This window comes from Dama dama, chromosome 4, assembly GCF_033118175.1.
Source record: "Dama dama isolate Ldn47 chromosome 4, ASM3311817v1, whole genome shotgun sequence".
NCBI lineage: Eukaryota > Metazoa > Chordata > Mammalia > Artiodactyla > Cervidae > Dama > Dama dama.
Genome location: NC_083684.1, coordinates 61,376,150 through 61,394,582, shown reverse-complemented (window position 1 = coordinate 61,394,582; position 18,433 = coordinate 61,376,150). Strand labels below are relative to the sequence as shown.

Here is an 18,433-nt window from a genome sequence, read left to right as displayed (position 1 = left end):
GATGTGAAAACAGTTGACTCCTGATGCCTGTGCCTCTGAGGGAGGTCACTGGTGGGGAACAAGTTTTTCTGTATCCATGAAGAAGTCCAGGCACCAAAAAGCCAGCTGGTTCTGAGAGCTCCTGCTTGAATCCTCTGCACAGGCATTTTTCTCATCATCTACATCTTCTTGCTGTTCTTGATTGGGATTCCTCTCCTCTTCCTGGAGATGACAGCTGGTCAGAGGATGCGTCAGGGCAACATTGGTGTGTGGAAGGCCATCAACCCCTGGACCGGTGGTGTAGGGTATACAAGCTTATTGGTGAGGAGCCCTGGGCTGCCCAGGCCTACCCTTTACACCCCATCCCCATCCTAGCCCTCATCCTGGAATGGGTCAGATCCCTTCAGTTCCCCAGTCCTCTGTCAAATCCCCGCCTTGTTCCTGACCCCTCCCTTCCTCCCCAGCCAGCTCCTCCCTGGCCCCTAGGTGTGCTTCATCAACGGCTTGTTCTTGAATGTGATCACTGCCTGGATCCTCTTCTACTTGAGTCAGTCCTTCCAGTTTCCCGTTCCGTGGGAGAAATGTCCCTTACTGGAGAATGCCAGTGGCTTTGGTGAGGAGGACATGAAAGATGAGAAGGGGGGAGAACAGAGAGGTAGGAAATTTGGAAGAGGAGAAAGGAGCAAGGAGTAATAAAGAAGAGGAAGATTGTGGAAGGAAGAAGAAACGGGGGGAAGGGGGAAAGGAAGAGGGGGAAGAGGGGAGGCTAAAGAAGAGGGGAGGGGTCACCCTGTCTAGCAGGCATCTCCAGAGCCAGGTCCCTGCAGATCCTGAGTGTGCACGGACGACGCCTTCCCTGTACTTCTGGTACCGGATGACTCTGAAGGCCTCAGACAGCATTGAGAACAATGGGCCACCAGTGTTGAGTCTGACCCTGCCCTTATTCGTGTCCTTGTGTCTTCTTGGTGCTTTCATGCTTAAAGGGCTCAAGTGGACTGGGAAGGTGAGCCACCCATTTTTTTGATATCTTAACGTTCTTAGATGCTTTGGCTTTCACCTAACTTTGTTACTCTTTGATTTCCTAATTTTTCATTCCCTCTGACTTTTTGCTCCCAGTAGCTCCTGACCCCTGCTAGAAGCTGTCTTCTAACTCCTCCTTATTTCTGATTCAGAACTTTTGATCCTTGCTGATTATTGGTTGACTCCCACTGGTACATGCTTTGTCCCACTCTCAATTCAGGTAATGTGTGTCTTGGTATCAACCAGTTGTCTCATAATGCTCTATCTTGTCGTGCGGAGTATAATGCTGGAAGGGGCAGTGTTTGGCCTTCACTATATGACAGTTGTTAAGGTAAGGTGTATCTTCCTCATTCCCCATCAGGCCTTGGAGGACATTTCCTGCCTATCCTTAGGCATCCTTTCCCCATTATCTCTCTCTGTTTTTCCTCTCCCCCATTTTAACCCTTTTAAGATTCTCCTCTCCTTCTTTGACATCTTCCCTTAACACTCGTCTTCTCCCTTTTAGATATCAACTATAGCCGACGCGAGCATATGGCACGGAGCAGGGAACCAAGTCTTGTGTTCCTTGGGCCTCGGCTTTGGCGCCATTGTCTCCATAGCCTCGCACATGGAATCGTCCAACAGCTGTCTCAGCGATGCCGTTATTGTGGCTCTGGCTAACCTGGTCTCCATGATGCTTGTCACACCTTTTATCTTCTCTGTCTTGGGCTTCTGGGCCACACAGCTCACGCACCACTGCAATGCGAAGTAAGGCCAACCTCTTAGTTGAGGATCCCAACCTCAGGGAACTACAAAACACAAAGAGCCTAACCTTAAAGTTGCTACAAAGACCCACATTCACACATCTCAATCTTAGGTCTCTTTGCAAGCCTCTACATTTCCCTACAGTGAGAAACAGAGACAGTAGAATCCCTGTCATGTATCATCCTGCTTAGAGCCCTTTTCTAGTCCTGGAAGTCTTCAAACTCTGAGAATGCCAACTCTTCACCTCAGAGTACCACCACAGAGATATGAAAGCGTTCAAGGTTACTCTAGTCCCAGATCGCATCCAGAACCGGTCATCTGTAGAACTCTCCACTTCTTGAATGCCTTCATTCTTTACTGTCAGCTCCTAAATTTAAGGATTTCTGTTAGTCTATCATACTTAAACCCTAAAAGGATTCTCAGAACTAGAGCCTTTATTTTTAAATTCTTTTTATTCTTTAATTCATCCCCATTTTTAATACTTTAGGCATTAATTTCAAAAACATTCATCAGACATTTAGAAAGAGCTCTGTATAACATGAAGACTGGACAGGTGAATCAGATCATAGACCTTGCCTTCACTGAGTTTTAAGATTTGGAGGAAGAAGGGGAGGGGAATTAAATACTTGATTATATGGTCTTAAACTCATTATAACCAGCAGCAGAAGTCATGGGGAGGACAAAATACAGAGCTATTCATTCCACCTGAGCTACTCAGAGAAGAACTCCCAGAGGAGGCAAACCTAAGCTGAATTTATTGCTGGTAATTCTAATCCATGCAAATGGCCACTGTTTTCCTTCTAGGAGGTTGGGCATATTTGGATGCACACCTGCAAGAGTTCTCTAATGTACATGTTTAAGAATGGAATTGCTGGGTAGGGTTGTCACACCTATAGACTTAACATACGTTGTCTGATTTTCAACATGGTTTATGATACGTGAGAATTCCGTATATTTCACTTTCTGCACAACACTCGATTAAACTTGGTCAGACTTTAAAATTTTGCCAGCCTGGTGGGAGTGTAATGGTATTTTTAGTATTTTAAAAAACATTTTATTGTACATTACATACATATAGAGGGACTTCCTTCGTGTCTCAGATAGCAAAGAATCTGCCTGCAATGAAGGAGACCCAGGTTTGATCCCTGGGTTGGGAAGACCCCCTGGAGAAAGGAATGGCTACCCACTCCAGTCTTCTTGCTTGGAGAATTCCATGGACAGAGGAGCCTGGTTAGTTACAGTCCATGGGGTAGAAACATGCATAAAACAAAATGTGTAGCATCCATTGTAAAAACTAGAATGACCTTGGAAGCGCTTCATGTATCTCTAATTATAACTTCTTTCCTCCTTCCTAGAGGTACCCATTATCATGACTTTTATGATCATTACTTCTTTGTTTTCTTTACATTTTCTTATATGTATGCTTATCTAAGCAATATAGTTTAATTTGAACATTTACACAAAGCAGTAGTTTAATGTATCCATTTATGTAGTCTAATTTGTTTATTTACATACACATTTTCTTTGTATTCTTTTGTGTTTTACTTTTTTAATTCAACATATGCTTGAAAGATTTATCTGTATTGTTGTGTCTTCCTCTAGTCTGTGCTTTTTAATGCTGTATAATATTCCAGTAAATGAACATATCACAGTGTATTTACCCATGCTACTACTAGTGGGTATTTGTACAATCTTTCTAGTTTTTGGCTATTGAAACAATGTTTCTCTAAACATTAAACATTTCTAAATATTATACATTTTCCTCCTGCACTACAAAACATGCACATTTTTCAAGGGTGTATAAGTGAAATTGTTGGAGTGTAGTTATCTATTCAGTTCAGTTCAGTCGCTCAGTCATGTCTGACTCTTTGCAACCCCATGAATCGCACCACGCCAGACCTCCCTGTCCATCACCAACTCCTGGAGTCTACCCAAACCCCTGTCCATCGAGTCGGTGATGCCATCCAGCCATCTTAGTTATCTATTACTGTGAGACAAATCACTCCAAAAGTAAGTGGCTGAAAACAGCAGTGGTTTATTATTTCCTTATGATTCTGTGGGTTGACTGGAAAGTTCTTCTCCTGGGTGTGGGTGGGTTAACTCACACGTCTGCATTCAGCCGGGCCCTGCTGTCCATGGTGGTGGCTGGCTCACTCTGCTTGCACAGTTGGCAGGTCAGCAAAGCCTGTTCTCTTCCAGGAGGCCTCACCTTGTGGCTGGCCTGGGCTTCCTCATATGGCAGCTCACAGAGAATAAAGGTGGATTCAGAAAAATGTCTTGAAGCCTAAGCATGGGAATGCTCCTGTTGTCACTGCTGTTACATTTTTTTGGTCAGAGGAATTCGCAAAGACACCCCAGATTCAAGGAGTGGGAAAATAGACTTTGTCTCTTGATGGGAAGAGCTGCTAAATACCATGACCATGTTTCTTCAGTCTACTGCATCTATCTTCTGCTTCACTGCTGCTGCTAAGTCACTTCAGTCGTGGCTGACTCTGTGCCACCCCATAGACGGCAGCCCACCAGGCTCCCCTGTCCCTGGGATTCTCCAGGCAAGAACACTGGAGTGGGTTGCCATTTCCTTTTCCAAAGCATTGAAGTGAAAAGTGAAAGTGAAGTCGCTCAGTCATGTCCAACTCTTAGTGACCCCATGGACTGCAGCCTACCAGGCTCCTCTGTCCATGGGATTTTCCAGGCAGAGTACTGGAGTAGGGTGTCTGCTTCACTAGATAATGCAAACTGCTTTCCACAGTGTTGATAGGAAACACACTGTCTCTGTGTCTTGTCTCTCACACACACCCATTGCTTAATTCCGATACTAGAATATGGCTTCCCCGATGGCTCAGTGGTAAAGAATCTGCCTGCAGCGCAGGAGACACAGGAGTCGTGGGTTTGATCTCTGGGTCAGGAAGATCCTCTGGAGGAGGAAATAGCAACCCACTCCAGTATTCTTGCCTGGGAAATCCCATGGACAGAGGAGCCTGGTGGGCTACAGTCCATAGGGTAGCAAAGAGTAGGACATAACTGAGCATGCATACATGCACACACACTACACTAATCCTATGTTCCAGTGTTCGCGGACAACTTCTTGTCTTTATCCTGAATTTTATGGTCAAAATGCTGTGTTCAAAACTTATTTGGGCTAGTTCTTTCTCCTCAGTTCAGTGTGGTTATGTTATTCACTTGAAATACAGTTATGTTAATTTGTTTCTGTTTGTATGACATTTTAGGGCCCCTAATTTTATTTTATTAAACATTAATATGGATTCCAAAGACAAAATTATACAAGAAGATACAGAGAAATATCACTCTCCCACCATCACTTCAACCCAATTCCCATCCGTCCTCTGAAGGAAGCTCATTATTTTTTACTTTATCCTTCTGGTATTTGTAAAAATAAGTAGAAAAATGTGTATTTTCTTATTTACTTTCTTTCTTACACACAAGATGGCATACTATATATACTCTTGTTTTTCAGTTTCAAAGAATTTAAAAAGATATCCTAGAAATCACTCCTTCACATTCATTCCTTTCTTATTAATTTGCCTTAGGCCTAGTGTTATTGCCTGCCATTCTCTATATCTGCTATTTTTCTATACTTTATAGAGTTCTCATTGCTGTTAGTAGGAGAGCCCTTATTATAGTTAATAATTGGACACCATTAGGATTAAAATCATTTTCTCTTTGAAAGATTCCATTAAGATAATGAAAGTACATGTTACAAAATTGGAGGAATTTATATATTCTGTACACAGTTGATCTTTGCACAATGCAAGTTTGAATTGCACAGGCCCGCTTACTTATATGTGGATTTTTTTCAATAGTACTACAGTACTACATGTCGGGTGATTGGCTGGACCCATGGATACAGAACTGGATACGGAGGAACTGCAGATGTGGAGGTCTGACTATAAGTTAAAAGTGGACTTTCAACTGTGCAGAGGGATGGCTCTCCCAACATCCCATTTTAAAAAAATATATAACTTTCAATGAGCTTTTTTAAAAAAAAATTTATTTTATTTTTGGCCATGATAGGTCTTTCTCTAGTTGTGGTGTAAGGGCTTGGTTGCCCTGCAGCATGTGGAATCTTTCCAGATCAGGGATCGAACCCATGTCCCCTACATTGGCAGATGGATTCTTAATCACTGGACCACCAGGGAAGTCTCTAACCCCCATTTTGTTGAAGGATCAACTACATGTTATTTGGAATATGTAAAGAAATCTTTCAACTCAATGAGAAGACAAACAACCCAATAAAAATGTGTACTTAACTTTTTACAGTTTAATTAGAATTAATATTTTACCACTTTAAGTGACATGTAAAACCGTATCGTCATAAGATCCTTTATCTTCCCCACTTTGTTTTATGGTTGTCATATGTACCACATACACTGAAGTGAAGTGAAAATGAAAAAGTTGCTCAGTCGTGTCCGACTCTTTGCGACACCATGGACTATATAGTCCATGGAATTCTCCAGGCCAGAATACTGGAGTGGGGAGCCTTTCCCTTCTCCAGACATACACTGAAAATCCTATCAAACAATGTTATAAATTTTACTTTCAACTGACATACATATTCTCAAACTTAAGAGGAGAAAAATATCAAGCTATATTTACCTGGATATCATTTTTGTTGCTCTTGCTTAGTTTCTGAAGTTTGAATTTTCCCTCCAGTATTATTTCCATTCTATCTGAAAAACTTTTAGCATTTCTTTAATATTAAAGACAAGTTGGCAATGAATTTTTTGAGATTCTTTCATCTAATCATGCCTTTATTTTACACTTATTTCTTGGAGGAATTGTGTGTTGACAATCCTTCTCTTTCAGTACCTAAAAAATGTACTGTTTCTTTCTGGTCTCCATTTCTGATGAGAAACACAGTCACTCAGATTGTTCCCCTGTGTATAATGCGTTGTTTTTCTTCGGTGGCTTTCAGATTAAAAGCAACTTAAAAGAACTGAAGTGTGGCTGATACACAGTGTCGCTGGCTTCAGGTGTACAGTGAACCGCACACACAAATCCATGTATTCCAGATTTTTTAATGTTTAGTTTTCATTTGTTTGATTTTGATGTGTCTTGGCATAGGTTTTTCAGGTTTATCAACTCCTGTTTAAGTTTCGTTGAGACTCTTGAATCTAAAGTTTTATGATTTTGACCAAATGCCAAAGTTTCAGGGAACTTTTTCAGCCAGGCCACTGACTATTTCTTCTGTCATCTTCATTCTTTTATTTAGCCACTCAAGTGAATTTTCTGTTATTGTATTTTTCTGTTATAAAATTTTCCACTTAGTATTTTTCTTGTATCTTTTGTCTGCTGATAGTCTGTTTTTCTACTTGTTTCAAGAGTGTTTGCTCTGACTTCTCAGAGTATGATTATAATAATTGCTTTAAAGTCTGATAATTAAAACTTCTGTGTCATTTTGGGATTGTTATGTATTGATTATCTTTTTCCTTGTGGTATATTGAGATTTTCCTGATTCTTTATACATTAAGTAATTTTGTGTTGTATATAGTTATTTTAAACATACATGAGACTGTATTCATTTTCTTTGGAGAATTTTTTTTTTTTTTACAGTGTTATGAGACAACTGCCCTGGTTAGATTTGTGTTGTAAGTTTCTTCTCACCTTCTGTGGGCTGTGGTCCCAATGTCAGTTCAGTTTTTAATTTCAGTGCTGTTCGGATCCATTTAGTTGTATGCCACTAATAGTTTGGAAGCTGGGCAGTGATATACCTTATTTTCTAGTTGTCCAAGTCTTTGGAATGCTGTTTAGGGTCAAATATAACCCTGTGCTGCCAAGAATTTCATACAAAACTTTATGGGATCACCTTCTTCAGCTCCTTCTTACCTGAAGTCTCCCCAACACTTTCCAGTTCTTAAGAAGCCCCACTACTTGGCTTTCTGCCTAGAAAACTAGAGCTTTAGTTTTCCTGCTCTGCTACTAACTGCATCAACTTCATCTGCCTCCAGGGCTACACACTGAGACAATAGAAAAAAATATTTAAAGTAACAGGGATTTTCCTCCCTCATCCATGTACTTGGAACCACTGTTTATTTGGTCAGAGGAGGATTTCCATCTCAGATGTATAGGTACTTGTCCAAGCACCTCTGTCGCTGCAGGACTGTCTGACATGTTTGATAAAACAGAAAAGAGCAAGAAAAATCAGGGGATTTCTCTTGTTCTCTCTGAAATTTGAGGCCTTTTTTCCTTGGGCCAGAAATATTGGGCTTTTCTCTTGGAATTCTTTATGTCCATACTCGATAGACAGTTCTTGGTTTCAGGCTACTTTTGAGTCCAGGTCAGAAGATACTATAGGGAAAAATCATTGTAAATTCACTGCTAATACAGTGGTACTTTGAATTTGGCTTTCCTTCTCCGAGCTCCCTGTTGCTACCATTTACTTTTCAGAGTCCTTTCAGGTACGGGACTTTCAGTTGCATTAAATAAAAGTAGGGTAGAATGTACATCTGAACTCTATAGTTTCTGATGAGAAGGCATGCAAAAAATATTCATCCTACTTGGAATTGGCTAAGCTTTGTAAATTTGTCAATGTGTATTTTTCACCAACTTCAATAACTTAACCATCATTCTCTCTTTAAATATTTTTTCTGCCTCATTCTCTCCTCTCCTTTTCGAACTCTGAATTACGTGTATGTATGTTAAACTCTCTGTTACTGTCCTGTAAGCCCCTGAGGCTCTGTTCACTATGTTCTAAAATATTATTTCCTCTTTTCCTCAGATTGTATAATACTATTGATCTATATTTAAGTTAACCAACTTACCTCTGATTCAGTCCATCCTAGTACTTACTTTTCTTATAACTGGATGTTTGTACCTTTTGACTATCTTCATCCAGTTCCTCCTCCCCACTGCCCCAATGCATCTGGTAACCACACATCTGATCTCTTTTTCTATAAGTTTCTTTGTTTTTGATGTACAATTGACCTACAGCACTGTGTTCATTCTTGGCACATAACACAGTAATTCAATATTTCTCTACATTTCAAAATATAAGTCTAGATATCATCTGTCACCATACAAAGATATTACATAAATGTTGGCAATATTCTCCACATGGTACAGTTTATACCTATGACTCATTTATTTTGTAACTTAATCTCCCTCACCAATTTCTCTCCTCCCCTGACACCTCACTTCTAGAAACCATCTGTTTGTTCTCTGTAACTATGATTGTATCTATGACTCTGTTTCTGTGGTTATGTGCATTCATTTGTTTTTTAGATTCCATGTATGAGTTATCTTATACAACATTTGTCTTTCTCTGTATGATTTATTTCACTTAGCATAATATCCTCTAGATCCATTTATATTGTTTCAAATGGCAAGATTTCCTTATTTTTTTGTGACTGAGTAAATATTTCATTATATATATATATACACACACACACACATATATATATGTAGTTATTGTTCAGTCACTCAGTTGTGTCTGACTCTTTGCAACCCTGATATCTCCTGCGTTGGCAGGCAGGATTTTTTTTTTTTTTACCACTAGCAACACCTGGGAAACTTGGGGGGTGTGTGTGTGTGTGTGTGTAGATACACATCTTTATCCATTCATCAATTTAAAATTTTTTAAATTTTATTTTGGAGCATACTTGATTAACAATGTTGTGTTAAAGTGTATGGCAAAGTGATTCAGTTTTACCTATTATCCATTCATCTATTATGGACATTTAGGTTGAGTTCATATCTTGGGTATTATAAGTAATAATGAACATGGGGTGCATATATCTTTTCAAATTAGTGTTTTCATTTTCTTGGGTAAATAGCCAGGAGTAAAATTGCTGGATCATATGGTAGTTCTATTTTAATTTATTGAGGAATTTCAATACTCTTTTCCAGAGTGGCTACAGCAATTTACATTCCACCAACAATGTATAAGGGTTTGCTTTTCTCCACTTCCTCAGCAACACTTTTTATTGTTGTTTTTTGATAATAGCTGTTCTGACAGGTGTTGGGTGATAGCTTGCTGTAGTCTTTTTTTTTTTTTTTGCTGTAGTCTTGATTTGCATTTCTCTAATAATTAGTGATCTTGAGCATCTTTTCATGAGCCTGTTGTCCATCTCTATGTCTTCTCTAGAAAAATGTCTACTCAGTCCTCTGCCCATTTTCTAATTGGGTTGTTTTTATGTTGAGTTGTATGTGTTCTCTATATATTTTGGATATTAGCCCCCTGTTGGTATATAATTTGCAAATATCTTTTCCCATACAATAGGTGGCCTTTTTTGTTTTATTAATAGTTTCCTTTACTGTGCATAAGCTTTTAAGTTTAATTTGGTCCCATTTGTTTATTTTTGCTTTTGTTTCTGTTGCCTGAGAAAATATATTGTTAAGACTGATGTCAAAAAGTATACTAAGTTTTCTTCTAGCAGTTTTATGGTTTCAGGTCTTATGTTTAAGTCTTTAATACATTTTTAGTTTATTTTTGTATGTGGTGTGAAAAAGTCGTTCAGTTTGATTCTCTTGCTTATAACTATCCAGTTTTCCCAACACCATTTATTGAAGAGGTTGTCTTTTCCCCATTGTATATTCTTGCCTCTTTTGTCACTGATTGTGGTGTCTTAATTTTCATTTATCTCCTGGTATTTTTAAATTTCCTCTTTGATTTTTTTTCAGTGACCCATCGGTTGTTTAGTCGCATATTATGTAGCCTTCATGTGTTTGTGGTTTTTTTTTTTTTTTTTTAATTTTTGCAGTTTTTTCCTTGTAGTTGATTTTTGGTCACAGTCTCACTTTGGCCACCTCATGCGAAGAGTCGACTTATTGGAAAAGACCCTGATGCTGGGAGGGATTGGGGGCAGGAGGAGAAGGGGACGACAGAGGATGAGATGGCTGGATGGCATCACCGACTTGATGGACGTGGGTTTGAGTAAACTCCAGGAGTTGGTGTTGGACAGGGAGGCCTGGTGTGCTCTGATTCATGGGGTCGCAAAGAGTCGGACACGACTAAGCGACTGAACTGAACTGAAGTGTTTGGTCATAAAAGATTCCAGTATGATGTCTGTCCTCTGGTGGGTGGGGCTGAATCCTGGGCCCTCTAATGGTTAGGACTGGGTCTCCATCAAGCTACCTGGTTGGCCTGAGGCATCCCAGGACTGGTGCCAACTGACTGGTGGATAGATCTGGGTCCTGGGACTAATAAGCTAGAGGTACATTTCCAAAATAGCACTTGCCAGCTCCACTGTCCTTGTGGTAGAATGAGTTCCCCAAAATGGCTACTGCCGGTGTCTTTGTCCCCAGGATGAGTCCCAGTTGTCTTCCTCCTCTCTGGGAGGCTCTCCAAGATCAGCTCTCCAAGTCAGTGAGTCTGACTCAAGCTTCTTTCAAATTACTGCTTCTGCCCTGAGTCCTGGAGTTTATGAGATTTTGTGTGCACCCTTTAACAGTGGAATCTCTATTTCCCATAGCCCTGACTCTCCTGAAAATAAGCCCCACTGACCTTCAAAGCAAAAGATTCTGGGGGCTCGTCTTCCCAGTGAAGAACCTAGGGGATGGGGAGCCCAATGAGGGGCTTGTACCCCTTGCTCCCTGGGGAGAACCTCTACAATTGTAATTACCCTCCCACTTGTTAGTCACCTGCCCTGGGGTTTTTTTTAAATAGATACTTTAATATCCCTGACTGTTATGTCCTTCATCTGTCATTTATTACTCTATTTTATGACTTTTATTTACTGGTTTTTATACTGATCAAGGTCACATTTTTCTCTTTCTTCATTTGTTTACTTTGACTGGAGGTTGGACTTTGTGAATTCTGTATTGAGTGTCTGACTTTTTGTTGCCTTCCTTGAATGAGTATTGATTGAGCTTTGTTCTAGCAAGTAGTGATACTTGTGGTTCAGTTTGATACTTTTGAGGCTTGATTTTAAGCTTCAGTAGGGTGGGTCTAGAGCCTGCTTTTCTCCAGGAGTCCTTCAGTCCCATTCGGAAGGCATGGCCCTTCTGGACTCTCTACTGAATACCCCATTCAGATTGGATATTTTCCAGTTATTCTTTATATATAGCCTTGCGGATTTTCATCCTATATGTGTGAATCTTAAAATTTAGCACACACTCAACAGGCCAGATGCAAATTTCTGGAATTCTTTTTCTTCATAACTACATTTCCTCCAGAATTCTTCCTTGGCCTCCCTGAGCTCCGTTTTTGTCTCCCCAGCTCAGTGAGGCTGCCATGGTTTACTTGTGATCTTTTCTGCTCTGCAGTTTAGAATGTGTTTTCAGGCAGAAAACCAGGATGATTACATGGTGCCCCTCATTGGTTTTCCTTGTCTCAGGGATCACAGTTCTGTACTGCCTGTTACCTAATGTCTAAAAACAGTTGTTTTATACATTCTGTCCAGTTATCTAGTTGTTTAAAGTGGGAGGATAAGTTGTGCCCCTGTGCCTAATTGTGAAATTAGAATTATCCATACTGACTTTTAAATCTCAATTATTTTTTATTTCAAGAGGTTCTGTTTCATTTTTAAAAATCTTTATGGTCAACTTATAGTTTCTTGTCCCCTGAAAATATTTCCAAGCTTGTCTTTTATTATTTAAGCATAGTAAACTTAGTTGTATTATACTTTTTTGTAATTCTAATATTTGTAGTAACTTTAGGGATATTTTTATTGTGCTATTTCTCATGAAGTCTTTTTTTGTGTGTAGTTCTCTCCATGTCCTATTTTTTTTACTATTATTTGTAAGAATTCTTTTAAGGCCTAAGAAGAGGGTATATTCATCCAGATAGGACTTTTGCTTTTACTTGATACATAGGGACATTAGAAAGACTCTAACTTGAGCTTTTGTGACAACCAGGGTCAAATATTTGGGCTCCAAGTTTAAGCTAGGGCTGGCTGTGGTTATGACATTCGGGAACCTTAAAATTTTGCCCTTGTTTTGCTCTTTTCTGAAGTAGCCTTCCTTGTGTTCCCTGTGGTGTGGAACAGTTGGATGTAAGCTTCTGGTTCATTTTTTGTTATTAAAGGTGCAACCCTTTGAAATGCCAGATTTAGGGGAAGACCTTCTATTCTGATCCTTACTTTGGGCATGCTCTGCTGCTTTTACATCAAACTATGCCTGGAAACTTCAGGTATGGTTTGACGTATTTGACATATCCTTTGAGGCAAAATTGCTTTGCAAGGCTTCTTTCTCCACTGCTTTTGTTTGTACTCTGATTTTTGTCCAATACTATAATTCCTTATTATCTTGTCAATATTTTTATTTTTCAAGATTTAAAAATATCTTTGAGTCTTTTAAATTATTTCCAGTGAGAAGTTTGGTCCAAATATTTAACTTGCTTATTACCAGAAGAGCATATAGTATTTTATTTTCTAAAATGTGATTAGAAATGCCACTTTGTTGTTGTTGTTCAGTCTCTAAATCATGTCTGACTCTTTGCGACTCCATGGACTACAGCATGCCAGGCTTCCCTGTCCTGCACCATCTTTCAGAGTTTGCTCAAACTCATGTCTACTGAGTCAGTGATGCCATCCAACCATCTCATCCTCTGTCCTACCCTTCTCCTCTTGCCTTCAATCTTTCCCAGTATCAGGGTCTTTTCCAGTGAGTCAGCTCTTCAAATCAGGTGGCCCAAGTATTGAAGCTTCAGTTTCAGCATCAGTCCTTCCAGTGAATATTCACGGTTGATTTCCTTTAGGATTGACTGGTTTGATCTCTGCCACTTGCATTTTGCTATTATCAGCAAACCTTCCATTGAAGTTCTTATAGAGCAATGAGCTGAAGTTTTAAGGATTTATAGGAATTAGCCCAAGTGAAGAATGATGGTGGGAGTGGGGGTTGGTCTTGAGTATGAGAGAGCATGTCATGCCCTGAAGCTGTAAGAAGTTAAGTGTGAGCAGAGTAGATCTGCAGAAGGTCATGGGGTAAGATAAAGGTTAGAAAATAGGAACCAGATCAAAAAGTTCAAGAAGTTTCTCACAAAATAATACAACTTCATGGGACTGTTATGCATATGGTACACTTAAGTAAATGCTCCCTGACATTTAGTTGTACAAAGCTTAGAAGGTTGACTTTCACCTGCTAGTCTAAGAAAGAGGTAGGGCGTGAATAAGGGGTAGGGAGTGAATAAAAGACCCCATCATTAGAGCAGGGACTCAGAGTTTCCAAGAACTCTATAAGACTCAAGAAGATCATAGGAAAGGCTTCTCCTGCCCCATCCCCTCAGGGTCATAAATTATCCAGGCTCATAAAAATTCATGACTTTGAAGGTGGGTGGTTTCTAGGTTTAATTGCAGGCTCTACCTTACCCAGTTCAGTAACATGATGTCCTTTCTTATCTGGAAGATAAGGGAAAAGCAGGTCATTTTCTAAGGAGCAAAATGATTCTTTGTGATTCAACTCCTTATCCTCAGGAATATTGAAACAATTTTGAAGCTGGTAAACATGGGGATACTGCCTCCTGAGGCCCAGCCACCTCAAAATCTGATTGGTAACCCAACTTCCATCTTCACCTCCTGGTTCAACAGCCTCTCCCACCCCATCAAGAAGGAGGTCCTCAGTCATGTGTCTGAGTGCAACTTAGAGGAGCAGTTTTTGAAGGTCAGTAAAAATAGGTGAATGAGTCCTAGAGTTCCTTCAAAACCTTTTGTAAAACAGAAATTTCAGCTTTTATTGGCACCAGAAAAAAAAAAAAAAAAAAACAACCAACCCAGAAGCACCAGGATAAGCTGCAACCTTGGTAATGCAAAGAACTATAGTTTGCAGAATGCCCTTCTATGAGTAATACTAGGTGGATTGGTTTTCCATGTCAGAGGGTCAGCTTGGAAATTTGGTTTTCTCAGTGACACAGGGGTTTTAAGAAAATTTTCAGGAAAGATAGAATATATCTCTGTATTTTTGTTGTTTTTGTTAAATTCAAGGACACTTTAACTCCTGCCCTTTCTCCCCTTCACAGATTAAGGAGAGCACAAACTTTGCTTTCCTGGCCTTCATTGAAGCCATGTCTTTTATTCCTGGGTCTATCTCCTGGTCCATCCTGTTCTTCCTAATGTTGCTGAACCTGGAGTTGTCCACCATGATAGGGATCACACATAGCATCATTACCTCTCTCCAGGACATCTTTATTTCTGTCCAGAAATATACAAAGCTGTTTACAGGTACTCTGACCTACATGTGTATACCCATCAATGACCCTGACTTCATTCAGATTCTTATATGGCCCTAGTCTATCACCTCTGCTTAGCCCTTGTTACCCAGCTAGACCTGTGACCTTGATCTAAATCCAATGTTCCCTCCAGTGGTTGTCTTAATGCTCATGTTCCTGTGTGGCCTCTTCTTCACTCGACCTTCAGGCAGCTACTACATCAGACTGCTGACTGACTACTGGACAATCATCCCTATAATCATCATCATCATATTTGAAAACTTGGCTGTGAACTGGGCCAGAAAGGCCGGCAGGTGATAGCTTGGGTCTATAGGGAAGGTTGACCCCTTTCTTGTTGCCTCTATTTTCACTTGATGAGAGTGACATAGGGACCCTTAACTTCAGGGAAGTCCAGGCTCTTCTGAAAAACTTTTTTATTAATTCATTCATTTAACATATTTCTGGGGTGCTTAATATGTGCTGGGAACTGTTTCAGTCATCAAGGACAGAGCATTGAGTAAAACAAGCACCCCTGTCCCCAGGGAGTTTACATTCTAGTGGTAGAGATTCATAATAATAACCAAATGAACAAATACAAATGTCAAGAGGTGATAACTGACAGGAGAAAAATCAAAAAGTGAGATAAGATGATCAAGAGTGGGAGTATATGCTATTAATGACTTTGATAGGATCGCAGGGAAGGCTTCTCTGATAAGGTGACATTTGAGCAGACTCCGGAATGAAATGAGAGGAGGAACCATGAAAAAAATTTTGAGAGAGAATTCCAAGTAGGGAAAACAGTAAGTACCAAAGCAAGAGGAAGCATCATTCCTGAAGTTTTTGAGCAACAAGGAAATCAGAGATTAGAATAGAATGTTATGAGATAAGGCCAGAGAAGTGATGGGAGATGATGTTAGGACCTTTTTAGCTATGGCAGGACTTAGTTTTTTTTTATGTAGAATGAGAGAGGAGGCATGGAAGAGTTTTGAGAAGGGGACTGACATTATCAGGTTTGTTTTTTTCAAAAAGATACCTATGATTGATTGTTGTATGGTGAAAAGACTATGAAGAATCAAGAGTGAAGCAAGGAGAGCAGTTAGGAGCTATTGTAGTATTCCAAATGGGAGCTAACGAATGGCTTGGACTAAGGTGGTAGAGGTGTAGGTTGAGAGATGTGGTCTAATTCTACAAGGAAAAGCTACTAAGGAAGAGGGAACAGGATAATCAGAAACATTAAACATAACTGTGAAAGGAAGAGTGGGAACATCCAAATAAAATACAAGGAATACAAACAACTCCCAGGCCCAATTTTTAAACAGGCAGATGTGTAGTCACCCACGTGGTATAATTTAAGGGTAGAAGCTTCAGGTGGCAGTGTTTTCAGCTGACTGTGGTTCTTGGAGTCAGTTTACTCATTCATTAACTCACATGTATCTTGAGTCTTTGTGTCAAGAAAGTCTTGTGGTACTGGGGTACAAATGAATGGAATAAGCTCCTCCTCTCAAAGAGGGCAGAGTCCAAGGAGGAAGACACATATGAGCAGACAATCCCAGTACAAGATGGAAAGCCTATAGTAGAGGTAGCCAGGGACATTTAGGGGCATCTGGAGAGTTGGGGAAAGCATCCTAGGTGAGAGGATGCTTGAGCTTAGCCTGGACAGATGAATATGTAGACAAAGAGGGAGAGAGAAGGGCACTCTAGACCAAAGGACCCCACTTGTGTATTCATTGAGATTGAGAACATGCAGTAAAGGAGGCTGAATATATTGGCTGGAAGAAGCTAAGAAAAGCTCAAGGAGGGTTAAATGTTATTCTTTTAGAGTCTGTGTTGTTCACTATGGATGCCCAGCAACTAGAAGAAGCCCTGATATGTCACAGACACTCTCATATTCACAGAATGAATGAAAGGGAGTTGGCCTTTATCCTGAGGGCACCGATATCCATGAAATGTTTTTGAGCAGTAGAGGAATGTTTGAACTTTTTTCTTGAGTAGGGACAGAAGATTGACTGAGAAGAAGATGGAGGATGAGGCTTGAGCTGAGGCGGGGGCTAAGGTCTGGCCGATCTTGCCCTCCAAGACTGAGTTAGGCCCAGCTGGGCCTTCTACAGTCTTGTGGCCCTTCCTCTCAGTTTCTTCCCAGACACTGCTAACCCGTGGGGCCGTCCTATGTACACCATCATGCATTGGCTGTGGTTCTGTCTAATTCCCTTTGTGCTGCTAGCCCTGTTTATGACCTCTGTATTTCAACTATCTCAGAAGAATATCACCTATCTGGCCTGGAACTCAAGCATTGTAAGTCACCCCCCTCAGACCCCTGGCCTTCATAGGGAGTGGGGTGCTAGAGTTTTCAACCCACTCTTGGTCTAAAGACTATCATTTCATTCTCCAACTCCCTGAAAACTCTTAGTCCTCTGCCCTGGTTCTCCTCTGACCCTCCCCTTCCCCAGTCCTTCCTCTTCTGGGAACTTCTACATTCTGAACCCCTTTCCCATCTCTCCACAGTCAAAAGAAGTGGTTCGACAATACCCATCATGGGGGCCGTTCACATTGTTCGCCCTTTCACTCACGGTCATCCTTCCCATCCCCATATACTTTGTATATTGCTTCACTCATGGGATTCCCTCCAACTCCACCAGCAGGGACAAGCCTATGATATCCTCCAAGTCCTTACCCGTAAGTCTCCAACTGACACCCATTGAAGAGGTCGAAAATGAGGAAATCCTCCAAGGTGATACTCAAATTGCTGATCAACCTGTTGTGTGACTTCCTAACTATTTATTTGGCCTGACATCATATATCCCTTAAAACAGCTCTTAATAGGCAAGTCAACATCAAATTGCAGCTGTTGATGTCTCTAGACCCAGACGTGCTTTTACTCCCAAGGATAGGGACATTTTTGGGTGGGGTGGGGGAGCTCATGGAGCCTGGCTTTGCAGTTTGTTTCCTAGACCACATCCTCCCTGGTTACTACTTTCATTGTGTTTTCCCCATCCCTTCCTCAGTATATACACTTACCATTTTATATGCCATTGGTGATGCCTACAGAACCTGCTTCTCAACTGGTCTACTCAGTTTCTGGAATGAATCTGGAGGAATAATGCTGTTGGTCAATAAATTAGTCCACTGGGATTCTAAGCACTGGGTGTGAGCAGATCTTTTTTTTTTTTTTCTTCTTCTATAAATATCTCAGATGTTCAGTCTTCCTCTCATGAGGCTTCCATTCTTTTGAGAGTCAAATGTCCAGCCCTGAGTTCCTGCCTTTCCTTGCCATGGTAAATTAAATGTTAGATTACTCAACTTGCTTTATCCAAGGATTGACCTTGAGCCAGAAGAAACCCAGGAAATGGTGACTTCAATAAAGATGTAAAGGATACTAATGCACTTGCTGATGGAAAATGGTAACCCTATCATTCATCTAAAAATGAATTTTCAATAGGTTCCAGGACTGTTGTGGACTGGAACAGTCCATGTGGACTGTGTATCTGTGAATTGACACACAACCAGCTTGGGGAACTACCAAACTGTATTGCTGAGCCCATCAGGGTCCCATATCTGCCTGGTAAGAGAGACATGGCAGGTTTTACCACGGAG

The 18,433-nt window shown here is 40.5% G+C and overlaps 1 protein-coding gene across 4 annotated transcripts in view; it reads left to right on the top strand.

The window, feature by feature from the left end:
- The window catches only part of SLC6A16 (solute carrier family 6 member 16), a 32,987-nt gene extending 15,022 nt beyond the window's left edge, over nucleotides 1-17,965 (top strand). The window contains exons 4-13 of one of the 4 annotated variants that reach the window (XM_061139814.1): nucleotides 143-300; nucleotides 466-592; nucleotides 807-982; nucleotides 1,220-1,330; nucleotides 1,505-1,746; nucleotides 14,112-14,298; nucleotides 14,654-14,855; nucleotides 14,997-15,156; nucleotides 16,972-17,134; nucleotides 17,345-17,965. In XM_061139814.1, coding sequence (XP_060995797.1) covers nucleotides 143-300; nucleotides 466-592; nucleotides 807-982; nucleotides 1,220-1,330; nucleotides 1,505-1,746; nucleotides 14,112-14,298; nucleotides 14,654-14,855; nucleotides 14,997-15,156; nucleotides 16,972-17,134; nucleotides 17,345-17,605 — 1,787 coding nt within the window. In that variant the 3' untranslated portion in view covers nucleotides 17,606-17,965. Of the gene's footprint in view, nucleotides 1-142; nucleotides 301-443; nucleotides 593-780; nucleotides 983-1,219; nucleotides 1,331-1,504; nucleotides 1,747-14,111; nucleotides 14,299-14,653; nucleotides 14,856-14,996; nucleotides 15,157-16,971; nucleotides 17,135-17,344 lie in introns of all 4 variants that reach the window. The other 3 variants (XM_061139816.1, XM_061139813.1, XM_061139815.1) reach the window with 3 other exon arrangements.
- The last annotated feature ends 468 nt before the right edge of the window (nucleotides 17,966-18,433 follow it).